This window comes from Oncorhynchus masou, chromosome 6 (assembly GCF_036934945.1).
Source record: "Oncorhynchus masou masou isolate Uvic2021 chromosome 6, UVic_Omas_1.1, whole genome shotgun sequence".
In the NCBI taxonomy this organism is placed as follows: Eukaryota; Metazoa; Chordata; class Actinopteri; order Salmoniformes; family Salmonidae; genus Oncorhynchus; species Oncorhynchus masou.
In genome coordinates this window covers 34,475,434-34,489,629 of record NC_088217.1, presented here as the reverse complement: position 1 = coordinate 34,489,629, position 14,196 = coordinate 34,475,434, and the positions used below count along the sequence as shown (strand labels likewise).

At 46.9% G+C, this 14,196-nt stretch overlaps 1 protein-coding gene across 2 annotated transcripts in view; it reads left to right on the top strand.

The window, feature by feature from the left end:
- The window catches only part of LOC135541974 (cadherin EGF LAG seven-pass G-type receptor 2-like), a 96,098-nt gene that overhangs the window by 55,811 nt on the left and 26,091 nt on the right, over positions 1 to 14,196 (top strand). For both annotated transcript variants that reach the window (XM_064968511.1, XM_064968510.1), the window contains exons 4-8: positions 1,778 to 1,893; positions 2,055 to 2,143; positions 7,691 to 7,848; positions 9,738 to 9,901; positions 10,116 to 10,241. In XM_064968511.1, the coding sequence (XP_064824583.1) occupies positions 1,778 to 1,893; positions 2,055 to 2,143; positions 7,691 to 7,848; positions 9,738 to 9,901; positions 10,116 to 10,241 (653 nt within the window). The remainder of the gene's footprint in view (positions 1 to 1,777; positions 1,894 to 2,054; positions 2,144 to 7,690; positions 7,849 to 9,737; positions 9,902 to 10,115; positions 10,242 to 14,196) is intronic.

Genomic DNA, 14,196 nt, shown 5'->3' with positions numbered 1-14,196 from the left:
CAATGACATTCTATTCTTCTAACTTTGTGGCAACAGTTTGGGGAAGGCCCTTTCCTGTTTCAGCATGACAATGCCCCCGTGCCCAAAGCAAGGTCAAGATTGATGTGGAAGAACAGAATTTGACTGGCCTGCACAGTACCCTGACCTCAACCCCATCGAACACCTTTGGGATGATTTGGAACGCCGACTGCACCTAATTGCCCAACATCAGTGCGCGACCTCAGTAATAGAAGCAAGTCCCTGTCGCAATGTTCCAACATCTAGTGGAAAGCCTTCCCAGAAGAGTGAAGGTTTTCATAGCAGCAAAGGGGGGACCAACTCCATATTAACGCCCATGATTTTCGGAATGAGATGTTCGATGAGCAGGTGTCCACATAGTTTTGGTCATGTCGTTTAACACCCTGTCATACATTTACATTGATTTTAATCTCCACTGAGATCTTTTTACCTCTTGTGGTGAATCAAATGAAGACCCTTTTAGAACTCAATGTGACCCAATGATTTGATGTCTTTGTAAAAACCAGTGTGGTTTCATTTTATGCCCTGTGGTCTCTGCGGTAGGACCGTGTCTGTCGTTCCTTGAATCCAATGCGAATGGGAGCGTCAGTGGTGTCGGCTCTGGAAGGAAGCCAGAGAGGCAGGGGTGCACTGGCGTGTTCAAATGTGTCCAACTGTGTGTTAACATGACAGTAACTGACAACACCACAATGACCTCCGGCACTATAAACTAGGTTTCTTGTCATTGTCTCTTCAGAAATAAAAGTGTAAATGCAGATTGGGATACCTATTCTGAATGCATTCAACTGAAATGTGTCTTCCACATTTAACCCAATTGTGGTTGTTTAGTGCCTGTTTTTATAAACTCCTCTTTGAGAAAACATGAAAAAAAAAATTCTGTGGTTATACAGTAACTACCTAATTTCTGCCTAGTTCCTCCTCCGTTTAAAATAATCTCCGCATTGCTGCAAACCATCAATATCATTCTGAGCCAGTCTATTTCCATATTATAGTGTAAAGCACCTGCATTATGCTTCCTGCATCAGTTTAGTGTAGTGTTTATTATGCTGTAGCGTTGATATTGTATTGGATTGTTATTTCTTATCAGAACATCTTTTCATCTCTGTGTGTAGTCACTATCCACGTCATGCTGTCTCTGAGTTTTTGGGGTATATGCGCCATGCCTACCTGCAGATAGTCTCAGACAAAGCACGGTGCTCTGCGGTAGTTAACCCTGTTGGGTGCTCAGTGATCCATGGAGAACTGCTGCGGTGTTAAATCTAGCCATCTCTGCTCCTCAAAGGGGAATCACGAGGCACAGTGCATCAATAAACCCTCCTAGTAATAAAATAGGGAAGGAAAACAGTTGTTTTCTGGTGCGTTTAAAATCCGTATCCTCTGCTATAGTAGGGCATGTCAGTCAGTACACTGTCTTCCTCGTGTCGAGGGTACTGGAGGAGCTTCTATATGTGTATGAAAAGGCTACCTCATATTGATACAGAACCATTTACACATGTTGCTGAGATCTTCGCTGATCAATGTGGATGTTGAAAATGCATTTATTGCAGAAATGATTTGTTATATTTACAGAAGTATGCCCTTATGCCCACAGTACAACGAGTATATGGCAAACTCCTGTGTGTGGAAATATACTGCCTTGAATGCATCTTGTTTTTTCCCCCTCACTAAGACCTCTCTTCACTGAAAAGATTGTTTACTCTGTCTTGGTGTCTTTGGCTGTGAATGGACTCTTTGTGAGCCCAGTTTCTTTGTCTTCCAGGTTTGCCACGAAGGAGCCAAACGGTTTGTTACTCTACAATGGCCGCTTCAACGAGAAGCATGACTTCATCGCTGTGGAAATCGTCAATGAGCAGATCCAGCTCACCTTCTCTGCAGGTAGGAGGCGATCTGTTAGTGCACGTCAGCCAATTTACCCCAAATCTACATTTGGTTGTTATTGAAATATCAACATGTGATTTTTGTGACAGGTGTTGACCCACTGAAGCCCTGATTCAATGATGTGTGAGTAACTTTTGCTGGCGGTTTCATTTGTTAAGGTGAGACCAAGACGACTGTGTCACCCCACATCCTTGGAGGTGTCAGTGATGGCCAGTGGCATGTGGTCCAAGTTTACTACTACAACAAGGTATGTCAGAGATAAACCTGCGATGGGCTGCTCCTTGTGATCCTACAAGATATAGACTGGTTCAACACTAGACAAACACAGATTTTCTGGGTCTGGGCTGAGATATAACTTGGGTCTAGACTAGCGTCTGCTGAGTCCCCAACAACTGGATGTTCCTGTTTTCAGGGGAAATGGAAAGAGATCCTCTGAGGCAACTTCTGCTTTTGGATGTGATTAACAAGACCACACTCTCTTAACTCCTCCTTCACATTTACTGGATTGGCTGAATTCCCTACAAGACCAGTATGTAGGGAATCTAGTTTCAGGTGTTTCTTTTACTCCTGCTACTTTAGGTTAAGTCTAGACTGACTTGAGCTCTTTTGGGTGCAAAGGTCAGACTCGGCTACTGAAAAGTCCCACTATAGACTTGGCTTCATCAGACCCCATTTTGAAACAGTGAGCAGGACTGAGAGCAGGTCATTTCCAACATCAGTACATGCCCAAACTGAATTATATTTGTCTCTTACCACAGACTTGAAATGGGAGACATCAAAATACCAGACATATTTTCTTAACATATTTGTCCCTGCAATTGACTTACCGGTAATTGATTTATGGACGTTGTATAGTATTGTGAGTAGAAAGACTTGTACGTTCTGGTAGAACTGGATATATATGTATACTGTACTTAGTGTCCTGTTAATTACACATCTATTTATACTAGACCAGCAGTACTTCGTCAAGTATCTGACAGTGGCTGTCTATAGAGTGATGAGGGTAGTGATTCTAATTGGACCACACTGGGAGTAGAATACCCTGAGTCCTCTGTGGAGCTTTACTTTGCTGCTTCCTGTTAGAACTGCTGCTGTGTCGTTCCAGAGAACTACTGTTGATGGGACAGTGGAATGGGAAGCTTGCCCGACAGACATGCAAGGAGTGAGACCCGGAAAGAAAGGCGAAAGGAGGGATGAGACAGCCAGACAGAGAAAGTGAGAGAGACAGTAGAAAAGCGTGGGAGGAATAATACAAAATAAAAATAAAAACTCTCCATACAAACGAGAAATAAGCTTCACAACTGTTTTATTTCCATATCAATGAGTGAAGAATGCATGGGACTATAACCCCTCACCCCACTACCCTTCCTCCGTTATCCCCATCCTTTTCAGATGTCCCCCAACCCCCCCCCAGACCAACACACAGGATGTTACATTTTAATCTATTCAGGAAGTCACTTTGCATCATAAAGCTGTTGCTAGGCGACCTCTCAAGTGTGGATATTCTATTCATGGTCTATGATAACATGGCCCTGTCAGATTCCAGCCAGCAGAATATGAGGGAACACAACATCTCGTGGGCCATTGGAGGAAAGGTTTTGGTTCCCCTCAAAGTGGGGACATTATTCTCTCATGAATCACTTTTTTACAAACCAACAAGTCAACGTTAGTTTTAACGTTGACCTAGTCATTTTTAGATTAAACAGACAATGACAACCTCCAGTGACCTACAAAGTGTTTCCTGTTGAGTGCCCACCATGCCAACTGTTTTGTTTACTATCACATTTTACCAGCTAGTTTCCTACTCATCATTTGCGCAATACAAAGCATGAAGTCAATAACATTTAACAACCATCATTTTAGGCAGAGGCCCAGACCAATGGAAGGGACATATTCCTAGAAAACTGTCCAGAGATCATTCAGGGGCCTAGTTGAACTAATCCCCCAAAATCCAGTGAGTCTTGGAGGTAGAATGATGGCTCCTCCCCTCTGAGGTATCCCACGCCGGCAGGCCCTCCCCAGCCTGTCCCTGTCCACGGGGGGTGGGTGGGATGAGGTGGGGGGGGCATTTTAGATTGAAATGTGCCTTTCAGGGGAAAGGGGGAGTGTGGAGAATGGCAATGACCACTGCCTTTGTGCTTCGCTCGGCCTCCAATGGGACCATGGGTAGTGAATGATGCGGCCCCGGGGAAGGTGCACGGGAGAGGAGCGAGGAAACAGGGCAGGAGAGGAGCGAAAAGAAAGGCAAGAGAGAAGAATTGACTTGGGCTTTGAGCGGGACACTGCGCTTCAGGGCTCACCACTCTGGTTGCTATGGTGTTTCCAATCAATCTCAGATCTCATATTACTGTTTGCTCCCATGCCCCTCTTGTCTAACCTTGTCATCATGGATGATGGTGAACTCATATTCCCAGGATTCCCTGTCACCCTGTTGTGAGGGGAAAAGTGTTTAATGTATTCCTGAGTAAATATGTGCTCTCCAATCATCTCTGACAGGCAGAGGCTTTGTGTAGCAGACAGAGCGGCTGACAGACATTAGCAGAGAGGCATTACAGGAGAGTCAACAACCGTGTAGTTCAGCAAGCCAGGGGCTTCTGGGAGCGAAGGCCCAATGTTTAGTTCAGTGAAAGAACCAGCGAATCTGGACCACAGGCTGTTCCAGACATTTCTCAACTGAGGGGAACTGTGGAAAAGAGCGTGTCGGATGATTTGGTGTGTGACCATTCTAACAGACCATCTCACACTGCCGGTTTGTGTGTTTGTTTCAAAGTCCCAACAAATGAGTTTCCCCTGCTTCACCAGGGATCAACTAAAGGATAAAGACATTTTGTTCAACAATTAGTGTATGGAAGGTTATGAGGTTTATAGGTTCATTCTATCTTTCTAGTAGCCCGATGTGTTGTGAATAATGAAATGCATTTGCAAGTATTTCAGATTCAAATCAGCAAAGCAAATAATCCTGTTGGCCAATTATTAGATATGATAATAAGGCCTAATGGGAGACCGAAGAGGTGTTAAAAGACGAGGGCTCATGTTTGAGCAGTGCAGTGGGACAATGTAATTAAGTCTTCATCGTCTCTGACACACAGGCAGCCATCAGTGATGACAAAACCCTCAATGAACTCCACCAGTATTCAGCTTCTCACAGACAACCCCTCAATGGGACAGCTGTATTAATAGCACGCTGAAGGCACAGATAGAATCTAATCTACTTACTGGATTGGGGGATACAGGGTTGAAATGAGAACCATGTGTCTACGGTGCTCCAGGGAGATGTTCTGTGGCAGGGTCTCTGTCTACGGTGCTCCAGGGAGATGTTCTGTGGCAGGGTCTCTGTCTACGGTGATCCAGGGAGATGTTCTGTGGCAGGGTCTCTGTCTACGGTGCTCCAGGGAGATGTTCTGTGGCAGGGTCTCTATCTACGGTGCTCCAGGGAGATGTTCTGTGGCAGGGTCTCTGTCTACGGTGTTCCAGGGAGATGTTCTGTGGCAGGGTCTCTGTCTACGGTGCTCCTAGGAGATGTTCTGTGGCAGGGTCTCTGTCTACGGTGCTCCAGGGAGATGTTCTGTGGCAGGGTCTCTGTCTACGGTGCTCCAGGGAGATGTTCTGTGGCAGGGTCTCTGTCTACGGTGCTCCAGGGAGATGTTCTGTGGCAGGGTCTCTGTCTACGGTGCTCCAGGGAGATGTTCTGTGGCAGGGTCTCTGTCTACGGTGCTCCAGGGAGATGTTCTGTGGCAGGGTCTCTGTCTACGGTGCTCCAGGGAGATGTTCTGTGGCAGGGTCTCTGTCTACGGTGCTCCAGGGAGATGTTCTGTGGCAGGGTCTCTGTCTACGGTGCTCCAGGGAGATGTTCTGTGGCAGGGTCTCTGTCTACGGTGCTCCAGGGAGATGTTCTGTGGCAGGGTCTCTGTCTACGGTGCTCCAGGGAGATGTTCTGTGGCAGGGTCTCTGTCTACGGTGCTCCAGGGAGATGTTCTGTGGCAGGGTCTCTGTCTACGGTGCTCCAGGGAGATGTTCTGTGGCAGGGTCTCTGTCTACGGTGCTCCAGGGAGATGTTCTGTGGCAGGGTCTCTGTCTACGGTGCTCCAGGGAGATGTTCTGTGGCAGGGTCTCTGTCTACGGTGCTCCTAGGAGATGTTCTGTGGCAGGGTCTCTGTCTACGGTGCTCCAGGGAGATGGGATGGGACTCTACTGTCATGACCTACAATATTACAGCTGGTTAGATACGTTATGTCAGCAGTGTCTGTGTGTGTAAGACCCACCTTATTTTCCACTTGTCTGGTCTTTATTCTTAGCCCCTTTGATTAAAGGGCTCAGACAGTTATTATGGAAACTGCAGGAATATGTAGCAAAAATGTCTTATGGTATCATGAGGTTATGCTATGAATAAATTGAGGTATTTGTGCATTCCTCATTTCTCAACAATCAGTCTACCCAGGGCTTTATATCCTTCTTGTACTCCACACTGCACAGATAATAATCCTAACTGATCTGTCCACAGCTCCGTGTCCGGCCCCAGGCCTGGTCAGTCAACAGAGGGTGGTGGGTGGAGTGGACCCTCTCATCACAGTGCTGCTAGCATAGCCGTTACTGACACAAGCTCTAACTGGGCTGGCGGTCAATATGAGCTCTGTGTGACCTGGGGGAAACGCTTGTGTTTGTGATCTTTATTTTACAGAATCGTTACCCCCCCCCCCCCCGCCCCTCCTGTTTCTCCCTCCATTGATTCCTCACACAATGAAAGAGATCCTTTGTGGAGAAGAAGACCGTTACTGTCCTGCTGAGCCAGGCTTCTCCACCGTGTCTGTGCCCCTTGTCCCAGCCTCTGACTTGAACTCTGGCTGTTTTGACTTTAAATTATTAAAGCACTGAAAACAATTATGATTAGGTAAATTGGGGTGATAGTTAAGAATACAGTAGGTCTGAACATAAAAGCTAGTGGCGGGAATTTTACTTCAGAATTTATTCAAACGTTTCATTAGGATTGTTCAAGCTTCTTAATTTCTTTAAATGTGTGAAATTGTTTCAAGTCTTTTTGTTGTTAATTGAAGCACTTGACTTGAGAAAATCCTTCTCTAGGGTGAATGTTTCAGTGAGAGAGGTTTTTTTAATGCTAGTGTTTTCTCTTGATTTTTTGCATTTGATTGAAATAGAAATGTGATTAGTGTGTTTTTGACACCTTATAAGACAGATTTTGTTAAGATCGCACAATGCTGAGATATGTAGCACACCTCCATGTGTAATTAGCAACCCTCAGGCAGACAAGCAGTCTATGTGCTGATCAACCAAAAATACTTTACAGTGACACACACAAGAAACAATGAGATGGATATTCTGAGACAAAAACAATCTTCTTCATATTTACTTGCCTTTTCTATTCTTGAATGTTCTCTTCTGTAACTTGGGGAAGAAGAAACCTTAAGTATTAGCATATTTTTTAGCATCAAGCCGTCATTGAGATGCACCTGTGACAGAGAATGCTTTTATGGACACTCCCAGAAGGCTGATTATAGCTTAATGTGTGTGTTTCCTGTCTATCTCGCTATCGATAACCAAGAACTACTTACCCAGTATATGTCCACCTTCTACCCAAACACATACAGTATTTCCCTTTTGGGAAGGAAATGTTGATTTGGAATAATGGCACTTATAAATGTTGCCCTGTTTAGAAACTCCTATCACCCATGTGCTGCTATTTACAGTAGGTTGTCAGGTGAATTCCTCCCGACCTGCTGTAGGTGTTCTGTCCATAACACTGGAGCCAAACTCAACAACTCCTCCTCTCTCCTCACAGCCAATCATAAACCAAGCCGGCATGCCCCAGGGTCCTTCTGACCAGAAGGTTGTCGTGGTATCCGTGGACAACTGTGACACCTCGGTGGCGCTGCGATTTGGTAATGTGATCGGGAACTACACCTGCTCTGCCCAGGGCAGCCAATCAGGATCCAAAAAGTAAGGAAATGGGAGGGTCTTACTGGTATTTAATTGTGCAGTGTTATCTGCCAACAGATTATAGTAGAGCTGAGTAAAAGCAATATTAGCCATTTGAAGCCATGAATTCTGTTTTTACATTTTGCCACAAGCTCTTGATTTCGTGTACTATTGTACTATCATTACATTTACATTTAAGTCATTTAGCAGACGCTCTTATCCAGAACGACTTACAAATTGGTGAATTCACCTTCTGACATCCAGTGGAACAGCCACTTTACAATAGTGCATCTAAATCATTAAGGGGGGGGTGGTGAGAAGGATTACTTATCTTATCCTAGGTATTCCTTGAAGAGGTGGGGTTTCAGGTGTCTCCGGAAGGTGGTGATTGACTCCGCTGTCCTGGCGTCGTGAGGGAGTTTGTTCCACCATTGGGGGCCAGAGCAGAACAGTTTTGACTGGGCTGAGCGGGAACTGTACTTCCTCAATGGTAGGGAGGCGAGCAGGCCAGAGGTGGATGAACGCAGTGCCCTTGCTTGGGTGTAGGGCCTGATCAGAGCCTGGAGGTACTGCGGTGCCGTTCCCCTCACAGCTCCGTAGGCAAGCACCATGGTCTTGTAGCGGATGCGAGCTTCAACTGGAAGCCAGTGGAGAGAGCGGAGGAGCGGGGTGACGTGAGAGAACTTGGGAAGGTTGAACACCAGACGGGCTGCGGCGTTCTGGATGAGTTGTAGGGGTTTAATGGCACAGGCAGGGAGCCCAGCCAACAGCGAGTTGCAGTAATCCAGACGGGAGATGACAAGTGCCTGGATTAGGACCTGCGCCGCTTCCTGTGTGAGGCAGGGTCGTACTCTGCGGATGTTGTAGAGCATGAACCTACAGGAACGGGCCACCGCCATGATGTTGGTTGAGAACGACAGGGTGTTGTCCAGGATCACGCCAAGGTTCTTAGCGCTCTGGGAGGAGGACACAATGGAGTTGTCAACCGTGATGGCGAGATCATGGAACGGGCAGTCCTTCCCCGGGAGGAAGAGCAGCTCCGTCTTGCCGAGGTTCAGCTTGAGGTGGTGATCCGTCATCCACACTGATATGTCTGCCAGACATGCAGAGATGCGATTCGCCACCTGGTCATCAGAAGGGGGAAAGGAGAAGATTAATTGTGTGTCGTCTGCATAGCAATGATAGGAGAGACCATGTGAGGTTATGACAGAGCCAAGTGACTTGGTGTATAGCGAGAATAGGAGAGGGCCTAGAACAGAGCCCTGGGGGACACCAGTGGTGAGAGCGCGTGGCGAGGAGACAGATTCTCGCCACGCCACCTGGTAGGAGCGACCTGTCAGGTAGGACGCAATCCAAGCGTGGGCCGCGCCGGAGATGCCCAACTCGGAGAGGGTGGAGAGGAGGATCTGATGGTTCACAGTATCGAAGGCAGCCGATAGGTCTAGAAGGATGAGAGCAGAGGAGAGAGAGTTAGCTTTAGCAGTGCGGAGCGCCTCCGTGATACAGAGAAGAGCAGTCTCAGTTGAATGACTAGTCTTGAAACCTGACTGATTTGGATCAAGAAGGTCATCATGACCCCAAGAGAGAAAAAGAGATCCCAATTGGCTTTCCAGAGCTAAACATGGCCTTCATTATGGGTTATCTACAGAAATGGTTTTCAACTAAAGTCTTCACCTCCAGAATGTTAAGCATCGTAAACATATTTTGGTTCTGTAGGGTGTTGATCTGTTTTCCTCCGTGGAAAAAAAAACTCAAGCTGCAAAATGTGTGTGATAAATATTTCATGAACACTGTTCTGGTGTTTATGATGTGTTCTGGTATAGAAGCCGAGCTAAATGTTTATGATGTGTTCTGGTATAGAAGCAGAGTGGTGTCAGCTTCTAAATGTTTCTGTGTCCTGTCTGCTGGAGGTCTTTGGACCTGACTGGTCCTCTCCTCCTGGGGGGCGTGCCCAAACTGCCTGAGGACTTCCCCATCCAGAACCGGCAGTTTGTGGGCTGCATGAAGGACCTGAGGATCGACAACCGCCACATCGACATGGCTAGCTTCATCGCTAACAACGGCACCCTGCCGGGTCAGTAACCTTGCACATTACCATTGGACTGAACCATTTTGATACCGTTTTGTTGCCATCCACACAAGGCTACTCTTTTAGTTGAGCACAGTATGAGTTGTGTTGGGCATGTGGATGCACCTTACGTTGTACCTGAAGTTTATGAACCGTTGATTACCTCTTGTCATAATGTGGTTGGTTTGAACTGTTCCTCACATCCCCAATACCTTCCCAGGATGCTCTGCTAAAAGGCACTTCTGCAACAACAACCCGTGTATGAATGGAGGGACCTGTGTCAACCTGTGGGGCACCTTCAGCTGTGACTGCCCCCTAGGATTCGGAGGCAGGAACTGTGAGAAGGGTAAGAGGTTCAGGGAAGTAACAGCATTGCAGAAGGGTGGACATCTTCCTCATATGGGTGAAACATCAGACAGACAACATCCCTTAGCTCTCCTGACCTACACTTAACTAGGGTCTTTGTAGTTGATGGACTGTACCATAACTCAACAACCAGGTGGTTACAGTGACACTGGCCATGTTATTTGCTTCTTGGTGCCGTGGTGTTAAGAGCACCTGCTATATTGTATTTTCTTATCATTTTCAAACATGCTTTTTTTGAGTGAACTAGTGTAGATGTAGTGCAGAAACATTTGCATAGACACCATGCACAGGAGATTGCGCAAGCGGTATGAGGATGATGCATAGAGGGAATTGGCAGAGCTCTAAATAACTGAATTAATCTCTTCATCCTTTTAGCTTTGGCTCTTTCCTGGCACAGATAAAGCCAGTCGTATTTCATTTTGCTGACATGATGGTTTCGTAAGCCCGATGTTCACACTGAGTAGTACTGTTTTATTCCAGCCATTTCACAAGGGTTTACGAGGGTCCCATATGTGTGTATGACAGCTGCGATGTGAAATGCCGTAAGCTTTTATGACTCTGTCATGAGAGGGAGCATATTACATTTTACAGCTATACGTTTAAACAGTTACTCTGACTTAACACCTCGGACATGTTTAAGGTGAAGTATTCCGGTTTTCAGTTTTAGAGAGGCATGTGTATGTAACAACATTACTCGTGTCCGTTTCTCTTCTCAGCTCCTCTCAATACTCTGCAGCTGACTTGCTGATTTACAAGCTGGGACAGTTTGAAGAGGAGGGAGAGGGGGGAGAGGGGGAAGGAGGGAGAGGGGGAAGGAGTGAGCGGGGGAGAGGGGGGCAGGGGGAGAGGGAGGGGGAGAGAGAGGGAGGGAGGGAGAAGGAGAGAGAGGGGGGAGAGAGAGGGAGGGAGAGAGGGGGAGGGAGAGAGGGAGAGGGGGAGGGAGAGAGGGAACAATAAGGAAACTACTAAAGAAATAGTAAATTACCCAAAAGCATCCCTGTTTCAGTTCAGAGTGAAATCCAGTGATAAAGGACCACTTCTGTCTCACAGTTAGGGAGACGGAGAGGCTGGATGATGAAGGGGAGATGGGGGGAGGGTAAGAGGTGGAGGGAAGAGCAGAGGCTGAAGAAGAGAGGAAAGAGAAGAGAAGAGGAATGTATAATGTCCTGCAGACTAGTACCAAGCTACTGCTCTGTTTTACATAGTGGGTGTCAATAGCATGAATGTGCATGTTCCACCAAGGCCATTAAATATTCAAAGTCATTACAAAGATCACTCTCAAAATAGAACTGTTAAACTTCCAGTATGTCATAGGATCAGCCATCGGGGGTTAGAGAGGGCATAATGGCTAATAAACATGGAGCAAATCCCCAGCATCTCACTTCCTTTCCCACCATCACTGACTCTGGATGGACAAGGGTGTGGGAGATAAAGTACTTTCATAGTTAATCCCATGAGTCGTCCCCACAGTGACCGTACGTACATACCCCAACCAGAAGCCATGGATTACAGGCAACATCCGCACTGAGCTAAACGCTAGAGCTGCCGCTTTCAAGGAGCGGGACTCTAACCCGGAAGCTTATAAGAAATCCCACTATGCCCTCTGACGAACCATCAAACAGGCAAAGCATCAATACAGGACTAAGATTGAATCATACTACACCAACACTCGTCGGATGTGGCAGGGCATGCAAAACATTACAGACTACAAAGGGAAGCACAGCCAAGAGCAGCCCAGTGACACGAGCCTACCAGACAAACTAAACTACTTCTATGCTCGCTTCGAGGCAAATAACACTGAAATATGCATGAGAGCACCAGCTGTTCCGGAAGACTGTGTGATCACGCTCTCCACAGCCGATTTTAGTAAAACCTTTGAGTAAAACCTGGCCCTGCGACATTCACAATGCTACAGGGCCAGACAGATTAACAGGAGGTGTACTGCGAGCATGTTCTGACCAACTGGCAAGTGTCTTCACTGACATTTTCAACCACTCCCTGTCCGAGTCTGTAATACCAACATGTTTTAAGCAGACCACCATAGTGCCTGTGCCCAAGAACACGAAGGTAACCTGCCTAAATGACTACTGACCTGTAGCACTCATGTCTGTAGCCATGAAGTGCTTTGAAAGGCTGGTCATGGCTCACATCTACACCATTATCCCGGAAACCCTAGACCCACCCCAATTTGCATACCGCCCCAACAGTGACAAACAGATGATGGAATGCTATTAATTGACTGCACCTCAGCGTAGAAGAGGCTTCAAAACAGCTTCTACCCACAAGCCATAAGACTCCTGAACATCCAATCAAATGGCTACCCAGACTATTTGCATTGCCCCCGCCCTCTTTTACACTGCTGCTACTCTCTGTTGTTATCACTTTAATAACTCTACCTACATGTACATACTACCTCAACTAACCGGTGCCCCTGCACGTTGACTCTGTACCGGTACCCCCCTTTATATAGTCTCGATATTTTACTGCTGCTCTTTAATTACTTGTTACTTTTATTTCTTATTCTTCTATATATTTTTTAACTGCATTGTTGGTTAGGGGCTCGTAAGTAAACATTTCACTGTAAGGTCTACTACACCTGTTGTATTCGGCATGTGACTAATAAGCTTTGATTTTATATACTTACCCTTTCATCTGGACCCTGTTCAGACTGAACACACTGCAGTGACAAACTGACAATATCAACCTTTTCATGGATACTGTTCACATTTTTTGTGGTTTTAGACCAGAGCCAGACTGCCCCACAACCACTGTCCCTTTGTCTCTCTCTGTCAAGCCAGACTGCCCCACAACCACTGTCCCTGTGTCTCTGTCTCTCTCTGTCAAGCCAGACTGCCCCCCAACCACTGTCCCTGTCAAGCCAGACTGCCCCCCAACCACTGTCCCTGTCAAGCCAGACTGCCCCACAACCACTGTCCCTGTCAAGCCAGACTGCCCCAGAACCACTGTCCCTGTCAAGCCAGACTGCCCCACAACCACTGTCTCTGTCTCTCTCTGTCAAGCCAGACTGCCCCACAACCACTGTCCCTTGGTCTCTCTCTGTCAAGCCAGCCTGCCCCACAACCACTGTCCCTTGGTCTCTCTCTGTCAAGCCAGACTGCACCACAACCACTGTCTGTCTGTCTGTCTGTCTGTCTGTCTGTCTGTCTCTCAATGTTTGTCTCTCTCTCTGTTGCTGTTTGTCTGTCTGTCTCTCTCTCGATGTTTGTCTCTCTCTCTGTAGCTGTTTGTCGCTGTCTGTCTCTCTCGATGTTTGTCTCTCTCTCTGTAGCTGTTTGTCGCTGTCTGTCTCTCTCGATGTTTGTCTCTCTCTCTGTTGCTGTTTGTCGCTGTCTGTCTCTCTCTCTCGATGTTTGTCTCTCTCTCTGTTGCTGTTTGTCTGTCTCGCTGTCTGTCTCTGTCTCTGTCTCGATGTTTGTCTCTCTCTCTGTAGCCGTTTGTCGCTGTCTGTCTCTCTCGATGTTTGTCTCTCTCTCTGTAGCTGTTTGTCGCTGTCTGTCTCTCTCTCTCGATGTTTGTCTCTCTCTCTGTTGCTGTTTGTCGCTGTCTGTCTCTCTCTCTCGATGTTTGTCTCTCTCTCTGTTGCTGTTTGTCGCTGTCTGTCTCTCTCTCTCGATGTTTGTCTCTCTCTCTGTTGCTGTTTGTCTGTCTCGCTGTCTGTCTCTGTCTCTGTCTCGATGTTTGTCTCTCTCTCTGTAGCCGTTTGTCGCTGTCTGTCTCTCTCGATGTTTGTCTCTCTCTCTGTAGCTGTTTGTCGCTGTCTGTCTCTCTCTCTCGATGTTTGTCTCTCTCTCTGTTGCTGTTTGTCGCTGTCTGTCTCTCTCTCTCGATGTTTGTCTCTCTGTTGCTGTTTGTCGCTGTCTGTCTCTCTCTCTCGATGTTTGTCTCTCTCTCTGTTGCTGTTTGTCTGTCTCGCT